General features: G+C 41.6%; 1 protein-coding gene and 1 long non-coding RNA gene across 4 annotated transcripts; both read right to left on the reverse strand.

Moving 5' to 3' along the window:
- Positions 1 to 735: 735 nt before the first annotated feature.
- On the reverse strand, positions 736 to 20,443 carry dglucy (D-glutamate cyclase). Of its 3 annotated transcripts, none has more exons than XM_048228478.1 (12): positions 20,117 to 20,443; positions 13,256 to 13,409; positions 12,651 to 12,849; positions 11,825 to 11,975; positions 11,313 to 11,435; positions 10,600 to 10,803; positions 9,686 to 9,946; positions 8,032 to 8,131; positions 6,773 to 6,921; positions 6,240 to 6,359; positions 3,456 to 3,610; positions 736 to 1,173 (listed from the first exon to the last, which is right to left on the reverse strand). In XM_048228478.1, exons 1-12 carry the CDS (start codon positions 20,199 to 20,201, stop codon positions 1,015 to 1,017), a joined length of 1,860 nt encoding a protein of 619 aa, XP_048084435.1. In that variant the 5' UTR covers positions 20,202 to 20,443; the 3' UTR covers positions 736 to 1,014. The 3 variants fall into 3 exon arrangements, with proteins under 3 accessions (XP_048084435.1, XP_048084436.1, XP_048084433.1); XM_048228479.1 differs by lacking the exon at positions 20,117 to 20,443 and adding an exon at positions 19,568 to 19,808 and having other exon boundaries at positions 12,756 to 12,849; XM_048228476.1 differs by lacking the exon at positions 20,117 to 20,443 and adding an exon at positions 19,568 to 19,808.
- Positions 16,330 to 19,561, reverse strand: LOC125284514. The gene is made up of 2 exons (XR_007191885.1): positions 19,092 to 19,561; positions 16,330 to 16,466 (listed from the first exon to the last, which is right to left on the reverse strand). It is a non-coding gene; the product is annotated as an uncharacterized LOC125284514 (long non-coding RNA).
- Positions 20,444 to 22,418: the final 1,975 nt, after the last annotated feature.

Genomic DNA, 22,418 nt, shown 5'->3' on the forward strand with positions numbered 1-22,418 from the left:
GAGTGAACCGGTAGACATGTACCAACCACACAGCTAAGAACGCCCCCTGAGTTTCTTTTGCCTACCATGTCCCTCAAAAAAAAAATCCTGACAGAAGAAAATTATGGCTACAAGCCATAAGAAGAGAAGACCGTATGACACTTCTGGTCACTGAGTGGGGTTGTTGCACCACTTCGTAGGCTACTTGGGATACTGAAGAGACGTGTTTTTATATTAATTGAATTAAGCTTTTGTAGGTATCTTTCACGGTCAACGACCGGCAAAGTGGTTATGTATTGAGTGGTCATATTGATTTGTGGTATTTTTTGTTATTATTTATTCCTGCGATTTCTGTACGAATTACGTTTATTGACCCTAATTTGCGTTGGAGTTAACTCGTTTGTCACGAGTCAAGTTCCCGGATGTGCCGGTCTAACGTATAAGGCACCTTCCATCCAACTTTCTATCCATCCATTTTCTTCAAACCATTCACCCATCCACCGATTAAACTATCTATCAACATTCATTAACCCTTAGAACTCCAGCCATTTTTTGCAGCTTTTTGAATTATTATGTCTTAATGACTTTATAGGGGTCTCAGGAAAGTGCAATACTGACTATCTTATATCCTTTTTTCATCATAACCTAAGCAATATGATTAAAGTATTGTCATTTCATTTTAACAAACTATATACACAAACATGAGCAAATGTGTATGCAATATGTATCAGAAATAATTGGCAAAGAACACAAATATGTAGATTAAACTTTTTTTACTAATTAAAATCATACACACATATAAGCAATATTTTTGTGTCATGAAAACAGAAGTGCTGCTCTATAATCAACAACTGAAATTTCAACAATGTCTGGCATTACAATGCTTTTAAAGAGGAACATCCACACCTGCGAGTTATTTAAATTATTAAGATGCTAATGTCTCTTACATGATCTTTAAGCATGGAACTGATCCCAAATACTTTAGCATGGCCAATGGTTCACTCTAATGGTTGATGTACACGAACAGTGACGTCACTAAGAGGAGGACGGGGCAGGCAGAGTGACCTCTCTCAGGCGCCTAATGAGGTCAGAGTGCGTGGGGTGAAAGGTCAAGCCATCCACCTCCAGAGCCAGGTTCCCCGTCTTTCCACTGCGCACACCATACTTCACAAGGATGGACAGAAGCTCTTCCTCCTGCTCACACACGGACATAGACAGACACACACACAATTTGTTATGCCTTTTATAACTGGTGAGAAAACGGTTATCTGTACAGCATGCATTTGTGTATATTGTTTTAAGTTTGTGCTGGTTTTACTGTTGTTACACCAGGATCCCATATTAACCATAAACCAGCCCAGCTCCTGTGGCCAGGTTTAGGGGACTTCCTCTGTGAATCTCCAAACAGGGATCTTTTCTCACTACATCTCCTGTGTACCATAAATCTGTCTGTTAATAGACCATCTGTGATGTGTCAGTTTTCAGTTTTATTCTGAAATAGTACTGTATTCGTTGAGTAGCCTATATTTTACTATACTCGTAGTAAAATATAGTCGTGAGCAGTGTATTTTTTTTAAAGGATTTTTGGTTTGGCAACCGGGAGATAACTTGCAGTAGCAATTATCCTATACATCTAAGCCAGTGTTACTCATTGCGTGGCTCGTTAAGCTATATAATTGGTGGCTTGCATGGTAGCTTTGGCAAGATTTCGCCAAATTTGGTTTTACTCATTTTGAGTTGGCCAAAACTGTTCGCCAAAGGCCATCATCTCTGGCCCCAGGTTGATAAAAACAAAGGTAGGCTCTGATTTAGCCTAGTCTACTGTATGACTTCAACGAGGTGATCTTTAGTTTCGTTCTGCTTACAGTATCGCACTGCCACTTGCAACGCCTTTAAATGCAATCCGCTGCCCTGTTTACCGGCAATGCTACAGCGGACTTATACTGCCACCTCGTGGCGATAAGTTGTAATACATTTCACGCAGCTGCTTGAATCACAGAAAGCGCGAAGGAAGTGGCCACTTCTAAATGGGACCCAATGTGGTAACACAGCCATTTTTTTTCAAATGTGCTTCATAAACATACAATACTGCACTACAAAAACGCAAACAACTGAATTATACTTCTCCCTTCACCCAAATAATAAAGGTGAAAGGAAGTTATTATGCCTTAATGGTGCTTCCTATTGTCAAACCTGGCAACACAGCCCGCATGCCACGTGGCATTGTTTACAAAACTTAACCGCAGCACACGTTTGCAGGCAGGCGACGTTAATTCCGCTAGCGTGAAACACAAAATGGACCGGTTTTTAATAATTACCCACAAGGTAATATTTCTTTTTTTGTGGGATGTCCAATTTATATGTAGAAATGCACATTTGCAAAGGTGACTTAGTGGGTTGTCGTAAAAGTGGCTCTCCTTTTGATTTTGCACTGCCAATGTGGCTCTTGTGAAAAAAATAGTGAGGATCACTGATCTAAGCTATTTTCCCAGTTTCAATTCTACATGTTATCTACTGGGCTTCAGTAACCCTTGCTCTAGCTGCCTTCAGTGGCAGCACTGATGACATAGCTGGGCTTTAGGGGTCTGTGAAGTGGTTCTGGAGCTAACCGCTAACGCAAAAAAAGGGGGTGGATATTGTTGATGCTACACTTCCACAGTTCCTGCTTACAGCTTAGGCCTTGGCCACGCTTGTCGTACTGGACCTCTGGGCTTGCTTCTGACCACTGAAGGCGGATTAAACGTCCCATTGGGGGATTCTTTTCAGCTGTGTATGTTTATGTTTGTATGTGCCCCCACTCCCCCCCCTACACACAAGGTTTGTGGTATCTGCCAAGCTACGCCTGGCTATAGATGACAGCATTTCAGCACTAAATCTTACCACACTACATTCTAAAATACAAGTCCTCTAGTCTGATTTGTTTAATTGTGGGCCACACCGCATACTCAGCATTTATGCTCCAGAAGATCCATAATTTATATATATATATATATATATATATATATATATATATATATATATATATATATGTGTGTGATGTGTGTGTTTTTGGGTTGAAAACACGCTAACAAGGCGGGTTTCAAGCCTACAGCTGGTGAAACATCCGGCATTCCGAACACACTCATAATACAGACAGACAGACAGATGAGCTAATCACGTCTATCTACATGTCTTCATCTAAATAAAGTAAATGAGCACTGTCCTAATTTCTGGACAGATCATAACAAATCATTACAATGACAATTAATACAATAAATCACAATATGAACCCACTTTATGCTAAATGTTTGTAAGGTATACATCTGTAAGTAATAAATAGCATCATGCACTTTGATAGCTCTAACAAGGCTTACCACAGCTCACAGAATCACCTGATAGCTGTGTGAAGAGCTGCCATGTATGGTCAACTCACACAGATATACTGTCCAAATGCTGTCTGTCCATCACTCTCCCAGAGGCCCCTGAGACTGACTCACCTTCTCCACCGTGGGCAGGCTGTTGGCCCAGGCCTCCTGGTCTTGAGCTGTAGGGGGCTGGCCCAGACCACATTGCAGGTAGCGCAGGTGGATAGGACAGCAGTTCAGAAGGTACAGACCACAGGCAACTGCATAGCCTCCCCAGTTAGATACACCTGCCACAGCAAAGAGCGAGTGTTAACGGAAATACACCAGAACTGCAACATGAAACCTGTTAACCAGAACGGATAGTTTCCTAGAATCTGAGGGTGCGCTCACACCGGCAGGCCTTGATGCACAGTGCTGATTTTCTGCCTATATCCGATTTTCTGGACTGTCTGTTTACATCTATTTTTGAGAAAGGCCCATATCAGAAAGGCCCAATATCTGTGTTTACATGGTTCACTAATTTTAAACACCTGAGACAATCCGCATGCACACCAGAGGAATTTTGGTCACCGAAATGAAATCAAACAAACAGAAGGCACTGCAGTTGCATGAAATAATCTTGCATTAGGGTAATTCAGTGCCTAGTTGTTTACTTTTGTTTCCAAAGTATCTTGAGAAGTCCGCAAAATAGGCTATTGGTTTTATTTTAAGGCAAAAAAAGCCTTTATTGCATATTTTCCATCTGTTTTTTTCTTTTTTATTGCACCATTCTGCCAGTCATGCGTTCACCTTAAACTGAAAGCTTCGTTGTTTGTAATGTAAATGCTAAAATGTAAAAGATTGTGGCCATTATCAATGACAAGCACGTTGAAAATGACAGGGAATATCCAATCTGCCTGTTTAGACTGCAGTCGCATTGGCACATATCCGATTCATGTCTGATTTATTTCCACATATGAATGAGACCTGAAACCGGTCTGGATATATGGGAATCCATGCTCTTTTTTCCTGGTTCCACGCTGCACATCAGAATTGTGCCACATGACAAAAAAAAAAAAACGGAATTGGGTCACATCTGAATGGCAAAGAGCTCTCTACCAATATAATAGGTCAGATTATTGTGCTACACTACGTCAGATCTCCCAAGTCTGACTACTAAATCAGGAGATTTCTGCCGCTGGTATTATTTTGTCTGTCCTTACATACTTGACTACATACATGACCTACTGTGACTATAGTCATCATTTGAGAGAAAAATAAGACATTTCAAGTTTGAGCAGCACTATTAAAGTTTCTGGTGTGTTTTCATTCAGCTTTATATAGTGTGCTTTGTCTGTACGTTATAGTTCTGTCTGTGTCTGTCTGAATTTGTTAAATATAGCCTTTGCTGGAACCATTTGCAGTAGTATCTCTGGAGCACTGGACCAGCCATTTAAATCTAAAGTTGGGACAAGGGAAAGATTTCAGCGTCACCCTAAAATTCCCTGTACGTATATACCATCATAGGTCACTGACCCAGGAGTTAAATTTACACAGCTGAGAAATACGAAATTTTAAACAAACATAATTCAACAGTGTCAAGTACTGGGCTTATGGGAACCAGACTTGGGTTTAAATTAAACTGAGATATTACCAGCTAGGGAGTGAGAGAGAAAGAGAGATGGAGTGAAAGAGAGAAATGGAAAGTGCAGCCTTCTTCATCTGAATCTCATCTCCTGGTGTTTGTGTTTATTGGATTGAGAGGCAGGGTTCGGGGCAGGGGTGTCACCCGTATGTGGAGCTGAAGGTCAGGCGGGCCGCGGGACAGCGACTGAGAAAGGGACCCACGCGTCTCCAGAGAGGGTCAGAGCCGAGGTCTTTTCAATTTCACGACCATTGTTGACCCAACGCAGCAGCAGCAGCAGCAGCAACGCGACTGAGCAATCAGTATGGCAGAGGCATTCTGGTGGTGAGCATGTGTGGGTGGACATGCATATGTGGGTGTGTGCGAACATATGTGCGTATATGTGTGGGGATGTGTGTGTATTTGTGTGTGCGTATGTGTGTGGGCATGTGTATATGTGCAAGTGTGTGTGTGTGTGTGTGTGTGTGCATGTGTGCATATGTGCGTATGTGCGTATGTGTGTGGGCATGTGTACGCATGCAAGTGTGTGTGTGTGTGTGTGTGTGTGTGTGTGTGTGTGTGTGTGTCAGAGAGAGTGAAAGGGTGTGTGACGGTCATACACTGAGTCACAGCCTCTCAGTGCCTAGGCGACAGCGTCCAAATGCCAGACTGGGTACCAAGAGTACTACTCATGTGCCGCTTCACATTTCCATCACACAGCCACCACGGCTGCGCTCCACCAAACACAGCTGGCCAAATCCAAACGCAAACCTGCTAATGTTACACTTGCCTGAAATAAGATCCCTCTGTTCTTGCCTTCCATTCTCATAGGCATAATATAAAAAGCCACTAGAGCCCTTAGAGATGAATGTCAATAGCATATCATCACATTGTAATGATATTTATTTGTATCTTGGACATAATATCCCTCAATAGCTTTAATGTCAGGCCATTTGTCAGTCGCTAAATGAAGTGTCAACTTTAAATGGAAAGGCAAATATCCATCTATGATAGATTAGATGTATTAAACTTTCTTCAATATATGATACCCTATGGCATCTAGCATGACTAACCCCAGGAGAATGTTCAACCCCAGTAAAACATGTTCATATGCAAATCCAGGGTTTTATTATAACAAAGGGAAATGGTGAAGTTCCCCTTCCCCCTGGTCCCTTTCACTGACAATGACCTAAGGCTTAAGACCCAAAACAGAATTCAATGTCACAAACTAACCAAATGTTAGTGCTAGTAAAAGTGGTTTAAAGGCTTTAAATTGGCTTTAAACGTAAAAGTCAAAAGAGAGTCAGTCTCACCTGTGGTTACAGCAAAGTCAGCAGGCACATCACAGGCAATGACACCCCCATTGGGCATGTGAGTTTTCACCAGATCCTTCACTTTGCCCATGCCCAACTCATTACCTCCATCGCCTATGCCTGTTTTACATAGGGACATGAACACACACACACACACACACACACACACACTTAAAATAATCTAAATGTTGCATCATTACCCTACGAGAAGCAACTAATCAACCAGTGTTTAGAGGTGGACTTGAATTTCATTATGTGAGTGATGATTCAGGGGGAATTAAATGAGACGTTTATTGCTACTGGCTGTAAACAGAGAGGTGGACTCCTCAATCACACTCTGTTTTTCTCTCGCACACACAACATACTGTGTAGTGTACATCCATCACTGGAACTCACAGAATGAACTTTGAGTATGTGTGTCGACTGTCATCTGTCAAATAAACACTCATTAAAAAAAATACAATCTGTCTGTCTGCACATATTACAAAATGTATCAAAAGAACACAACATGTGCAACACTAAATGAGCCTTACCTGTGGTAGAAATACCAGGGATGGAGCTGGCAGCAGTGAAGAGGTCATCAATAGGATCCACCAGGTGCTTGATGTTCACCATCCTCATGTTGTAGTAGTTTCCGTCTGATGCCCTGCCACTGCGCTCTATTGCCACCAAGTGGTCATACCTAAGAAGTATAAACATATGTCACAAAATGTGGAAATCTGGCTGTCTTACCCATAGATATTAGAAAGCTAGATACCGCATTGGGCTCCAGTGACACCATCTTGGTGAGGGCAACAATCATGTGACTCTGACTGGAAATCAGACAGGTCCCTCTGATTGCCGGCAAGTGTTGCCCGTAGACAGTAAAGGTGTTGCCTCCAGCAATATGGTGGCTGCGTCTACGATGCTAACCTTATAGACCTCGACGGACAATGCGGTATCTAGCTTTCTAACATCTATGGTCTTACCTATCCAGTTTCTCTGCAACTCTCTATTTGCTTGACTTAAGTGGTCACATTCAAGAGTATTTGGCATCTCTGGTATTGGGTCTACAATCTACGTCTACAATGGGCAGTTAATAGCTGTTATTCCACTGCTTGGTTGAATTTCCCCATTGTCCTACGTAATTTAGAACGACCATTAACCGTATGTTATCTGCACACCTATGAAGTAGATTTTTTTTGGCCGTATCACACTTGTATATTAATTCGCTGAACTCGTTGTGAAGTTTAAATGAACTGTCACGTTGCATCTGAGCTGTAAAATGCAGACGTTCAGAACATTGCAACATTGTAGCATATGACGGAGGTGGCTATTAGCTAGATGGATGACAGCAGGCTAAGTAAAAGCGATGTTTCAAAGCTAAAGTTCATCAGAATCTTGGGATACGCCCGCTTAACAACGGGAGAGATAGAACTAACGACTGGCCTTTGGCCGTAGCAACCATCCATTTAGAACTAGTAACGGCAGTTTGTCCTGTGAGTTGAGAAATTAGTTGATATGTGTCGGAAGAAATTAGTTCTACAAACAAGACAGTTTTAGCGATTAAAACGTTTAAATTGTAACAGGAAATGAACACAACGCACAACACAACCCAACAGTGGAATAAGCGGGATAATGGACTCCACGGTGGTCTGTTCACAGAAGTTAATGCACTACGAGGTTTAAACGGCCCTCCGCTTCGCGTCGGGGCCGTTTTACAACCCTGACCGTGCATTAACTTCTGTGAACAGACCACCGTGTCGTCCATTATCCCTTACGTTTTGACGTTAAAGCAGGCTGTTGACTTCACCTGGGTTTATTAGGGTCTCCATCATGACACAGGAAGTGAATGGCCGCATCTGGCCCCGTGTTTTGGAAGCTGAGCAGGGGGACAGCTGTCTTTATCACACCTGGAGAGGATGGATGAAAGGTCACTTTAGACTGGCTGGTTTAGACTGAATTGGTTGCACAATAACTACAAAACAAATATTAACTGAAACTGGATAACTATATATATATAATTTTTTTTTATGCAAAACAAAAGTGCCACAATGCACACAAACAGTTCTAGTACATTTTCTGAATGGAAGATGCAAACTTTTTTTTTTTGCAAAAAGGAAGCACTGAATGGGAAATTTCAGTTACTTGTCTCTGCCATGAATAGATAACAGTATTAACAGTCAGACAGGATGTAGGTACATGCTATTATCATGTTGTGCAATGAACAGACCGACCACAATGAACAGACATCGAGAAACGCATGAACCTCCTTCAAGACTACCCTAGTTGTACTTCACAGAACTACTGTATAATCATGAACAGTGGAACAGTGCTGAACTGCTATAAAACACAAAGCCGTGTGAATCATTGTTCAAGTCAGCGTCAGTATTGATTACACAATGCTCAGGCTTGGTGAAGAATTGTGAACATTATGTGTAGTCTGTATTGGTGTACAATGCAATGTGCAGTGTTTTCTCTACATTGATTTTGCCATAGCGGGCCGGGCCCCCACAGTAAAATTATTGCCCCCACTCTATCAGAGGCCCAATGTAGTCACAGTTGCCTTTTAAATGAACCTGCCAACTTGTCCTCCCCATAGCTGGCGTTCACATTGCAATTTAATAATAAGTAGAACTAGTCAGAGGTTATTAGGGCCCGTCCAGGTTCACTTTTGTTGTGTGTATTATTGTGCTGATTTGGTAGGGCGGAGCTGGGAGTTTGTGGACTGGCCTGCCCCCACTGCTAACAACAAACCCCCAGAGGAAACACTGATTGTGCCACCTCACTATACACTTTCATTATGCACTGTCTATGCTCTAATCAAACAAAGAATATGTAGCGTTGGAAATAGTTTAATGCAGTGTTTCGAGACAAGTAACCATTCCATTCCATTTCCATTCAGTGCTTCCTTTTGGCAAAAAAAAAAAAAGTTTGTGCATCTGCCATTCATAAAATGTATTCAGAAAATGGTGGGTCATGGAACCGCTGTAGGTGGGTCATAATTTTTATGGCAAAATGACAATGAATACCTGAAGAATGCTTTCACTATTGTTGAGGACAAAAAGGAACAGAAACCACAGTGTGTGGTGTGCAGTGAAATACTGGCACATGAGAGCATGAAACCATCAAAACTAAAACGCCACATGGAAACAAAGCGCCCTACTATCAAAGACAAACCTGTCGAGTACTTTGAAAGGAGACACAGGAGTTGAGGGCTTTGGAAATGAGCCTTACATCAGCATGTTCCAAACAAGTAGGCTACAGGCACTTAACGTGTCTTACCACACAGGTTACCTCACTATCAGTTCCATGGGAAATTGAGGGTCCCAAGGACAGACCAGTGAAGAAACACTGGGTTAATGGGCACAAAGTCTTCTTCTTTGTCGAGGGAAATGTAGTTATTGTGCTGCTTGTTTTGTGTTGTTTCTACATGTTAAACAGTTTGCCAGTGTGAGACTCCCTACCTCTCTCCACGGCGTCCTGAACGATCCTTCGGTTCATGTCCAGGGCGCGCTGGTCCGTCACCACAGCCACCTGCTTGCCCAGGGACTGGAGCGTGGCGGCCATGGCAATGGCGCCCGGCGGGCCGTCTGTCTCCTCGGGCGGGTCGTGCATGTAGTGGGTGGGGAAGCCGGTGGTGATGAGCACGGACGAGGCGTGGGAGAGGGAAAGGCATGACCTGACCAGCTCGTCCTGGACAAACAGCACCCTTATACCCCGCTGGCCTGCAAAAACAGAATTCATTCAGGACAAGGGGGTTCAAGTAGCCCCAAAGGGTTATGATGATGATGGGGCATGTCCTGGTGTTTGAACATACAGTGTGATGAGAAGGAGATTCGTTATAAGACAATCTATTACCGGTATCTAAAATCTATTATTTGTCCAAAAAAGACTAGGATTGAGCAAACAGCTCCTGAAAAAGAGTATAGGTTGTGCTGTGCCTTAGGGGACCGCTGGCACTGATTATACAAGGGACTAGCAATGGCTTGATTTGGTGCGACAGAGAAGACATGCAATTAGGTCTATTTTTAAATGTACATACATATCAACTGTCCTAACAGTACTTTTAAAACCCAGAATGCTATACTTTGTTTGACAATGTTTGTTTCAAATCCTGTGAGAGATCTAACCTTAGCCCTAGTTCTAAACACTTAGAACACAGAGTGCAGGCATGGCATTTGCAGCAGAGCTTTGGCAGAGAGGCAAATGCCATGTTTTGGCAGAGAAGCCAAAAGGTGAGAAGCAGCATGTATCAAGCAGAAACAAAGTAGACACTGTCCAGTTCCCATTACCTCCTGAAAGACTGAGTTCTACTGTTTCCAGGGACAACATCAATCCCAAATCAATTCCATCATTTCCAGACAAACGGCATGCATACCAGGATCTTCCACAGCAATCTCCTCCAGCTGTCGAATTTTCTCCACAGTGGCCTTGGAGGCGATGCTGTAGTGCAAGGGATTCTGGGAAATGCAGAAGGTCTCCGGGCATTCAGATGGTTTGACTGTGAGCGGGGACGTGGCCATGTCCTCTTTATCGGTCACAAACATGCAGCCTGGGGAGTGGGTGAAGGCCAGGGAAGCCTCTGAGAGACACACACAGAACCAGACAATAGGATAGACTTCATTACACTGTGTTGACCGCTACATACATTTCAGCTTGTGCACTATTAACCAGTCACATCAACTACAAAGACTGTTTCAGATTGTTTAAGATATGTAACAAGCATGTCATGAATAGATGTGTTGTTTTTCCTGAAACACCCCCGCTCCAATGTCTTCAGTCACGTCAATCAGGTCTTTGAGGCATCAGCCAGTTTGCCTACTGTTACATACATACTGTTACATACATACATACATCATTACAATTATATTATCCTATTACAATGAATCATTCGGTAGCAGAAACAGAAGCAGTGATAAATAATGATAAAAAGAAAACATAAATTAAATTCTACTGACACTGAGAAAATGCCCTGAATGCCAGATGGCCAGTCTGCTTGCAATCCACTGACCTGGACCAAGAAGAAATGGATTCCTGCAGCACTTTACATGTTTGGTCACAGCAAGATACCCTCAATTAAAGTGTACTCACTGCTGCTCTGAACTGCCTCGACGCCAGTCACGCCACAGGCCCAGAAAACTGGCACATCTCCTGAGCGGGACTCCACTGGGTCTCCGTACTCTGGTTGGGTCAAATCCTGGATACCCAGCATCGCTGTGGGGTAGGGTGGTAGGGTGGAGTAAGAGACTGGCAAATACATGGACAGCCAGCACATCATATTCAACACTAAATTATTAATAATTAGACGCGGCTTCGACATACAGGTCATTCCGAATCAAACTAGACAGAATCTCAGATTTTGTTCAAAGTTTGTCTACATAATGTTTAGGTTCCAAAACTAAGACCTGTAAAATAGTTTTGTTATAGTCCAATGTTCTCATACATCTGAGTTGGTGCTACAACAACCTTATCTAATTTGACACGCAATGACCCATACACAATTGTATTGGACAAGGTAAGAATTTCATGCTCAAAAGCATGCTCGACACTCTATTAATGTATAGTTTCACACTTCGAAGCCTGACAATGGATTTGTGGGATACCTGGATCTCCAATGTGGACCGGGCCTCCATGAGCCTGTGGGATCAGGTGGGTACACTGGGCCACAATGTCCAGCTTGTCCTGAGGCACAGGTCTCATTGTGACCACAAGAGGGCACTCAAAGCCACCAACTCTCTGACAGGGCCGCGCAGTCTGTGGAATATCAAGACCAGCACCTTCAGTAAACTCATTATCTTATGGAGAGGTGACTATTTAGTTTATTGATCTATTGCTTGATTGTTTGACTGGCTAACTGATTGACTCTCTAACTGATTGATTAAAGCTCTAACTTTACCAAAAGATTGAAATCCACATCATGAACTGCATTGGTCTTGTTCTCGATGCTCAGGTTATACAGACATTTTTTATTACTTTAGCAGGTCAAAGAGGGCAGCATCTTTATTGCTGTATTTACATAACATGTTGCACAAAAACATTCACTCAAAATAGACTACTACATGGTAGACTAAATACTGACTGTGTGAATGACTTTGTTTTTATTCATTTGAATGTTTTGAATGCAAAAATGTTATTTTAGGTGTGAATTTGCAAACCCATTGCTACCATTTCTAGATACAAACAAATATGCAATATGCACTTTTTTCAGTTCTCACTGTGTCCTTGCTGATAGCTGTGATCTATACATGCAACACCTCCCACTGAACTATGTTCTATCCCCACACAGATTCCCTTAAGTGACTGTGTGGGATAACACTAGTAGAAAGTAGAATAGTTTTCAGCCTCCTGCCTGTATCCACCCTTTTCTAATGGCCAAAGCTCTCAGTGGCAAGTGGGGTTCATCCATGATCATCAGGGTGGGATACTCACCCTGAACATGCTGACATTTTTGCCTTGTTCCACGTTGCGTACAGGCACGCCGGCCTTCTCCAAGGCACTCTCAAAGCTAAAGCTGCAGCCCAGGTAGAAGCTCACCATGTTCTGCAACTGACTGGTGTAAGGCAGCAGGTTGGCCACTTTGCTGGTCAACACACCATTCTCAAACACACAGTACTGGGGACAGTCTGTCCTGTGGGGTGAAAAGATGGCAGGGGGCACATCGTCATTATTATGCCTGGTGTAGCCTACCTGTTACTCCCTCCAAAGATAATAGTCATTCTGTGGCAAAGGGAGTGAGAACAGTCATCATATCAAGCCTGCAGTCTTGTAGCCAGAGAGTGTGTACAGTATAGCAGTCAGAGCACTTATGTAATGTAGTGACATCACATGGCACTATATAAATTATGCAACGGGAGTGCAAATCAAACTGCTGTCCTGTGATCATCATAATTCTACAAGAGAGTAAAAGACTTCTGTACTCAGGCTAAGGAGTTTCATTTGAAGAGAATGAAAGTAAAAACAGGTATAGGGCTGACCAAATATAGCAGCATGGTTGCAGGCATATTGAAACAGGTGTGTTTGTGTTTCGTGAATACCTAATGTCTGCATTGGCAGCCAGGGGAGGGCATCCCCATTCTCCTGTCTGGCTCCGGTACAGCAGAGGCAGGGGGCTGCCATTGGCACGACAGAATGCCTCAAAGTCATCCGCCAGGTTCTTGTGCAGGATGACAACATTGGCCTGGAGGAACCCTGTCAGGAATTCAGAACAAGTGGTGTTATTTTGAATGCATGCTATTTCTTTTTCAGGAAATGAATTGATTTAACAGAAATTAATATGACATGGCACCTCATCTAGCTTGATGGTCTTTTTGGCCTCCACCGTCGACTTCAGGCAGCGCTGCTTTTCCTAATCCTAACCCTTGCCTAACATTAGCACTTTCCAGGCAGAGCTGCCTTGAAGACAATGGTCCAGTAGGGGGCCAAAAAGATCATATGCCTCATCTATCGGTTTCCATGCATTTACCTTGTGTGGAGGATCTGGTACAAATCTGGTGTTTTAACACAAAATACTATGACTATAAGAAAGATTTAGAGAATGTGGATAAACAAGAATCAGCAGTGGAAAGAAATGGTCATAAAGAATACGACCATGGTTGATGCCACTCTAAATACTTTTGCAGCCACTTTCAAATCATTTTAATCTGGCATATTGGCACAAAATCTATCAAACACAACAGCAGAGGTCTTCATAGTTACTTTGTTCTAGATCACACAACCAGCAGAATTCAAATGTAGCAAACAAATAGTTTCACCATCAGATTTACCTTGACTAAAGGATGTGTACCCTAGTCTAACAAAGCAATAAAGAATAAGTTGAGGTTTTTAGCATTTTATAGTTTATATTTATTGAGAAAGTTGATTACATTGCATTGCATGCTGAATTGAACGCATATACAGTAGGCCTACCACAAAAAAAAGGTGCCTTAAAGATACGTAAAAGTAGTAATTTATGTTAAAGCAATAGAAAACACCTAAACACATGTGTTATTCATAATACAATTGATTTGTTATACATATTTGTCTAATTGTCTTAAAGAATATGAGTAAGGAAATCATTGGGACATGGAAATTTGATCCAAAAGAGGAAATCACCCCCGACCATGCCATCTTATTAAACCACTCTGAGCAGGTAAGATAGGCTACAGTTCATTAGGCTTTTGTCTCCCTGATGTTGTGATAAACTCACAATAAGGACTCCCATCTTCCTTCTCTCAAAAGCAAATGGCTTATTCTAATTAAACTAGAAAATGCAATTCCAGGGAATTACCATTGCATGTAAATGCAAAAAAGCTGCTGTGTATAACATTAAATTACTTACAGTATGATTATTCAGATTACATAGACGTGTCCAGTATTCTTGAAAACCACTTATTAGATGTTAGCTTAGAGTATATGAGTCAGTAAAAATAAATTGTTAATTCAATATTGATCAACATTCTTTGTTTTAATACAGCAGAATGATACTCAGAATACACTAATGAACAATTAACAACCAATGTAAGCTTGAAGTAAAAAAAAAAAATTAAAAAAAAATCACAGTTGTGTGTGTGTGTGTATACAGAACTTGATAATGCCAATCATATTATCCTAAGACAGATCTATTTATCAGTGGTAATTCTGAAATGGCAGCAAGAGCTAGAGGTCTCAGTTAATTGTAATAAATAGGTCACTTTTGATGGTGATATAGACTGAAGAACAAGATTCAGCCCTTCAGATCAGTGTTGCCAATTTAGCGACTTTGTCGCTAGATTTAGCGACTTTTGGCCGTCTCTGGCGACTGAAAAGTGTATCTAGCGACTGACAACAAATCTGGCGACTTTTTCGTGTGTCTGGCGACTTTTGTTTTCTCTTTGTATCCTTCGGTTTGCCCCGGCTGACTGCAGCAGCAGCAGCTCAAAGCGTGAGAAAAATCTTCTCGCAAAGATGGCAAATTCTGTTTCGTTGTTGAAACGTCAGAAAATCTCCCCTCTCATGCCTGTTTCATTAGTGAATTATCGCGAATTTGCCCAAAGTGTTGCCCCATGATTATAAAAGGAATGACTGGCCTATATAGTATCAGCCCATTTTATTACAAGGAATTTAGATGTTCTATAGATCTAAGCTCAGACCACGCTCATTGGAAGGTGCAGCAACTTCGGGTGAAATTACAACAAGAGAGTCAACGAGACGAGAGCAATGACATGATGACAGGGAAACAGGGACACGCTTGCCAGCATCGTTCAACAATTGAACAAAGGAAGTAGGCTACTTCCTTCACAAGCAAAGCAGATAGTTAATCGAACATACATGTTAGAAAAACCTATAGCATTCGTTTAAACTTTAGGCTATGTAGGCCTAGCTTCAATGTTGTCAATGCAAGTTGATGCAGGATTGTCGGCTGAGTAAAAAAAAAAAAAAAATGATATCGGTCTGTCCGAGTATGTAGCCTAAATATATCCAAAATTTAACCATTTCCGTAAGTGTACATTACGTGTAGGCTACCCTATGGTCACGTTATAATCAGATTCCAAGCAGTGCAAAGCAGATGCAGCAGTGAATAGGTTAGAAAACTGCTTTTCAGCCACCTGATGCTCTAGTGTAGTCTAGATGATGGGCTACAGAAAGTAAGTGTAGCCTATCAATAAATATAGAAGTATATTAAATCAAATATATTTAAAGGCTCTTAAAGTTGCCTTTATGAGTAGGAGAAAAGAAAACAGGAGTAAAAGGGAATTAAAGGGCCATCAAAAGTTTTTTTTTTTTTTTTGGGCGCGGCGTGCTGGCCGCAATTAATATGCAAATTAGTGCGTGACGTCATCTAGCGACATTTAGCGACTTTTGGAGCTGGCTTTAGCTACTTTTCATTTGAAATAGTTGGTAACACTGCTTCAGATGATCAGTTTTAGACATAACTTAGGTTAGAATCTTAATTTTCACACAGCACAGCTCTGGTCTAAAAACAGAGGTCTAACAGCACAGCTAAATTTCACAGATGTCACAGCACATGATTCAAATGTATGCATGCTTCATATAGTTGTCGGCATAGTCCTCCTGCAACAATATAATACTCAGAATGTCTCAGTGTAGATCTCAGATCTACGTCTATAGTTCAAAGGTATGTGCAGATATGTTAAGATATGGTCACATGTTTTTTAGGAATTAATGTTAGTGTTAATGTCAGCGATGTATGGTTGGCAGGATGTGCACACAGACAGCCACACACATAATGTAATACACGGTCATCACCACACTGGTCTGGTCTGGTCCCTAAAAGACAAAAGCAGAGTTATACCAAAAACATGGAATGTGTACAATTGTTCAATACAACTTAGACATTTAAGTGAGGTTGTTGCACCATAAATCTGTAATGGTAGTTAAATATACTAGCCTATAGTATTTCACTGCAAACAAAGCAACATTTTGTGTTTTATTAATTTCTGTTTAAGGATAGTTGATAGCCAAACAGTTTAAAGTAAACAGCTTAGAACACTTTGTAGGCAAATGGTGTGTTGTTGCTGTTGATAATCATAAACTGAGTCTTAAGGATGGACCATTCTGATATTAAGCATCTTGATAACCAACTACACTATATCTTACAGCTTGCTAGGTCTGTTATCCACATTTTTTCTACAGATTACGATGTAGGCCTACTTTAGGATGTAGCCTACAACAACTGGGAAGCTTTAATTTATAGGCCAGAATAATGCAGAAATGAGTAGCCTAGGCCAAGTAAACATACTCTGTAGCTATGTTGACAGCACAAACGTTATACCTCAACTTCTGTAGTGTGTTTTAACAATACTTTGGTCATATGGTGTTTCCAAACAGTAAGGTTTTCATCAGGTCCCTTTCCACAGGTTATCAAGTATAGCGCGGGAATGATGCCAAAAAGGCAATTCACCCTTCGCTAAGCCACACTCGAAAACCGCCACAGGCCAATCGTGGCTTAGCAACCCATCACTAGGCACGGGAGGTCTGACAAGCTTTTCGAGTTTTGCCATGTTAACCTGTGGGTCATGAAGGGCTCTTATTTGGATGTGTGGTGCCCTAACCCACGTAAAGACACAGTAAAAAAACATGTTACACTATAGAAACAAAATATAATTGGGAACACATATTGTTCTAACTGTAAAAAATGGCATATTGCATGATATTTCCATAACCCGCGAGATATACCTTCACGATAACGGCAAGAAGTTGTTAACAGACTTTCACCAAGATGTATAGCCCATCAGCAATCTATTAAAAATAACACCTATTTGAAGTACCATTCATGATATGTTGTCAAATATTGAAGTTGTGGGAAGCACATAGCTTAAATGCTATGTTTCTTTCGTGCCCCATGCCTGTTCCATTCATTCTGGCCAGGAGAATTCAATGAAACAAAACGCTTTTATTTAGACTTCTGCTTAAATAACTCATGAACGGTTTTGTTCAGAGATGAAATTCCAACTGTACTTGACAGGACAGATGTAGGTTGCTAGTGACAAAATATTAGCTTTCAGTGTGGTACGATGTCTTTGTAAATTAGATTTCATTGAAAAGTCCCGGTTCTCCCCCTATGTAATAGACGTGCAGGGTGCTAAACCTTGTCAGGCATAGCAACAGTAACTAAGGAGGGCGGGACTTAGCGAAGGGTGAATTATTCTGATACATGTAAGTAAGGCGGGTGGTATGACGTTTGGTTGGTCGATCGGTTGGTTGATCAGATGGACGGTCGGAAGGTTTTAGCAGAGCCCGTCTACGGAGAGCCTCCCCACTCTCCATTAATCCCATACAAACTGAATTTGGCTGCAGTTCACCAGAGTTCACCTAGATGGCGATCGCGGGCGAGTCCAAAATACATGGGGTCCTATGGAGCTACATGGCTACATTTATTGTATTCACCTATTTAACAACTGAAACCCTCAGATTTTATTTTATTTTTCGCAAAATGGATATGGATTATCAATCAAAAGTGAAATAATCCGGGGAGTCATGTCCTTTTCGTTTTCTTACAGGTTGGGTCGTTGTTGCCCATAACACGCTAGCATTGATGCTATGCTATGCTATGATCATGCTAATGAATGAAGTCATTGACACGTTTGAAAGGCTTTTTAGAACAATTAAGTGACTTTAAAAAATATAATACTTAACCAAGTGTATTGTCTTTGTCTCCCCTTTCGAATACAATATTCAAATTACTTGAAAAAAATGATATCCCGAGAAAAGTGGATTTTGAGGGGTACAGCTCCATAGACCTCCATTCATTCTAGACTCGCCCGCGAGCGCCCCTAGATGCAGTACCACACCGGAAGAGTTCCGAGAGTGAAGGTTCTCCCCTTATTAGACATTCTCTGGTTTTAGGCACGATTCCCGCGCCATAATCAAGAGCCAGATAGTATAGACCCTTTCAACAATAAAAACAAAAACAATGCTTGAACGTTCTATTTGGGTCCCAATCTACTTCCTTTGCATTAAGATAACATATGGAATGTTAAAACGGAAGCCTTGTGGGGCCAACTATGATGCTGATAATGGAACTCTCTTGAAAGGGTCTATAACACTTAAAACGCTACTGGTTAGTGAGCAAATGTAACGTTAACATCAGTGCTCAGCTGGGAGCGACGTTAGGTTTGAATGTCATTAGCTAACGTTATGAAACCTACAGCTAACCGGTCAATTTAAAGTGACGACTTATTAACGTTGATTAGGTGGGTTTCATAACTTTCCTTACATGATACATATCAATGGATAGTATAAGTGCTAACGTTAACTATTCCCCTAACGTTAGAACTACCGAGTTTGGCTACTTGTGACCTATCATTTCATACATAGCCTAGGCCTATAGAATGCTACATAACAATGTTTGACAACATAAATGAGTCAAATACCAAAAATCGGACCACTTACCTTGTCTGTAGTTAGAGAAATGTGGCTCTGGAGGAGAGTTTTACGAGCAAGTAAAGTATCACGGTAGGTCAAAACGTTCAGAAGATTCACAGCTTCAGTGATAGAAAGATTGCAGCGGACCAGCTGTTGATTGCGTTCAGGTGCAGGTCACGTCATAATGCTAAAAGTTGCTGCCACGGCGGTCAATGTTAAGTCTATGGGATTTTATTGCTCTTTTATCGTAAATATATCAAAAAGTATAAAGTTCACAAATATGAAAAATAGATTCTACGACTGTCCGTTACAAGAGCTTTGTAGGAGTCTTTGAATGAGGTCAGACGGTTCAGCGGTTTCAGTCGCATTAAACGATGAATTTGGTTGGAAGAAGAATAATAAGAACAGCGATAATAGTCCATTGCATTTACATGCAATGCAATAAGTACGCCTTACCACAAAACAACTTCAGAAAAAAAGATGAGTTGCAAACAAACATTCACCTGCCGCAATGCCAGAGGTATTTTCGAGTGTATGACTATGCTCGCGAATAATGTTTCGAAGAGCAGCTGGCGTTAAACTCTTGGTCAGTGGCATACTTAGTACTTTGAGTCGTCTACGCCTTACTTTCGGATTAAATCACAGGTGACTCCGTGTTAATTTTTTGTTTTTCCAGTCTCATAAGCAGATAATGCATTACTTATTTCTGGCGGGTTGTGACTCAGGTGAATGACAAGGACCGCCCCCATGGCTACTTTGTTTTACCGACAGCAAAGTGTTCATGTGCTTTGCCGTAGGAATGTGTGACAAACACGGATGCCACAACAATGTTTCCGACCTCTGACTCACACATTACTTGACGTGAATGACGCGGAATGATGATATTTTCACTCGTTGAAAGGTTTTTCCGAAGCCCATGACCGATCATCATCATGCCCTGTCATATTCTTCAAGTGACGTGACAGCGTAACAAGTCTCCATTTTTGTTGTTGACCAAATGCTATTAAAGTCGTTAGTATAGATTACTATTTGTGGAGTGGTTGTGGATTTACCTGAATCCATACGCATTCGTGTGCCCCATGTATAGAACTTGGTCTGGGAAATCAAACGACTTCCGCGGATCGCCTGAGTTAACATTTACATGTACGTCTACGAACTTGCGACAAATAGCCTAGCCTGTTGTTAGTTTCCAGAATACATTGTGACAAGGCACAATCCGCTTTTTGTCTTCGTCTGACTCGTGGCCTCGTCGTAAGGCTAGTATTCCACAAACAAATCTACTTGATAAGCATAGGCAACAAATGTTTTGGTTTCGATGACTGAGACTCCCCCCTGTTCCTTTCTTGAGTGGTTCAATCCTTTTCCCCACACCACATGCATGCAAACCTTGTATGATATTGTAGACTATATGTACCGCAGAGCGGTACAAAATATGACCGCCGCCCAGTCCAGCACATTTTTTCCACAAAAATAAGTCACGCTGAAAGGCATATATGATTTTAACTGTCTCACTGAATTGCATTATGCACACTCAATTCTTACTGGTATCTGCTAGACAACAAGTACCAAAACATGATTAGTTCATAGATTTCACATGTAAAATACATTTATACAACCCCACCCCCATTTTGCCTGTACATAATTCTGAGAAATTCTTGAATTGTGTACATGTGTGTGTGTACATGTTTATGTTTATGTGTGTGTGTGTGTTGTGTGCCTGTGTATGTGCCTGTGTGTGTGTGTGCATGTGCATGCATGTGTACATATGTCTACTGTGTGAGTATGTCTCATACGTATGATTACTGTGAATGTATCTGTGTGCGTGTGTATCTGTTTATGCACAGGTGTGCATATGGAATGGGTTACCATGACCCCTGGAGGCAAACATACGCAAAAAATTGGTCATCCTAGGCCCTACAGTTCTCAAGATATTGGTGTACGGTTACTAAGTGTACACATAAATTAATTTATTGTATGGCCCCCCATGAACGAAAGTCCACGAAACTTGGCATGGATTCGGAGGATGTCATAACGATCCTACACATTACATTTCGTGCAGTTTTGACCATGTCAGCCAGAGATATTACACAGAGATAAAACACCTAATTTTTTGCTGTTTAATTTTTAACTAGGTGGCGCTATATATACATGAAATAAGTGGCAATGGGATGGGTTGACATGGCCCCTTAAGACCAACATAAAAAGGTGGTCCTCCTAGGCCCTATGGTTCTCGAGATATTCACAGAAAACTGTGTCTGGCAACCTACAGGCCAGTTGGTGTACAGTAATGTAGCAGTGGTAATTATGCTTCCCTGAATTTCCCCATCGTTTCTACAAGTTCCATGGGCATTTTTTCTAGTTTCCCACGCCTCTGAGGTACAGTAGGTTGTAGGGGGGTGTGGCTTGGGTGTGGCAGGGGTTGGTTCCCACGCTGAAGACCCCTTAACTTCCAACAAAATTACGTCTCACTGCAACGATGCGCCATCTGGTGGACAAACGACTATGTAACGCCAATACTGGAAATGCAGCCAAATTATGATGAATATTTGGTTTTCCTTTAATCCTAACTGAATTTGTAATTATGTATCGGCCGTTCTAATTGCCGATACTGATGGTATGTGCGTGCCGGTGTGTGTGTGTGCGTGTGTATGTGTGTGCACCACCATCTACAGGCCAATGAGTGTACAGTCACTAAATGTACACATAATTGTTTTAGACCCCCCCATGGATGAAATTCTACGAAACTTGGCATACCCCCAGAGAATGTCAGGTTAATCATACACATAACATTTGGTGCAGTTCTGAACATCTTAACTGAAGAGAGGGGCGATTAAAGCAGAATGATATTGCATTTTCATTTTTTACTGGGGGGTGCAAATTTTTATGGGCTAGATTGATGAGGGCCCTTGAGATCAACATACCATAAAAATGTCTTCCTCGGTGCCATGGTTCAGGTAGTTATTTAGGAAAGAGTCCTCAACTCCACCTTTCATTCTTGAATGTTTGATTTGAGGTGAGGAGCTATGTTTTAATATTAGTGGCCTACTTGTTGTGACCCTTTATCTAGGCTATCAATATTAATATCACTGTCTGTATCGTAACAGGTTAATTAGTTATTGTTTATCTATGTTATATATCTCAATTAAGACATACAGACCAATTGAACAATAGAGGACTTTATCTATTTTTTTCCTGAAAAGTCTTCTCAGCAGTAGTCTGAAGGGGAAGCAGCTGGGGCCAGAGGACTCCTTCTGAGGAAGTGGTTGGTCCTGGGCATAGCTTCTCCTCTGGGTGGTTTTAGAGCTGTCCTGGGGGTTGTCAGTGATGAGCTTCTGGTTGCCGCTGTTCAGGACT

The sequence above is a fragment of the Alosa alosa genome, chromosome 19, assembly GCF_017589495.1.
Source record: "Alosa alosa isolate M-15738 ecotype Scorff River chromosome 19, AALO_Geno_1.1, whole genome shotgun sequence".
NCBI lineage: Eukaryota > Metazoa > Chordata > Actinopteri > Clupeiformes > Clupeidae > Alosa > Alosa alosa.

Excerpts from the sequence above, each read along its gene's own strand:
- dglucy (XM_048228476.1), bottom strand. The coding sequence starts at position 19,661 with ATGCCACTGACCAAGAGTTTAACGCCAGCTGCTCTTCGAAACATTATT. Across the intron at positions 10,804-11,312 it reads CGAGGCAGTTCAGAGCAGCA|AGGCTTCCCTGGCCTTCACC; the intron begins GTGAGTACACTT and ends TGTGTCTCTCAG. Across the intron at positions 3,611-6,239 it reads TGACTTTGCTGTAACCACAG|GTGTATCTAACTGGGGAGGC; the intron begins GTGAGACTGACT and ends TTGCTGTGGCAG.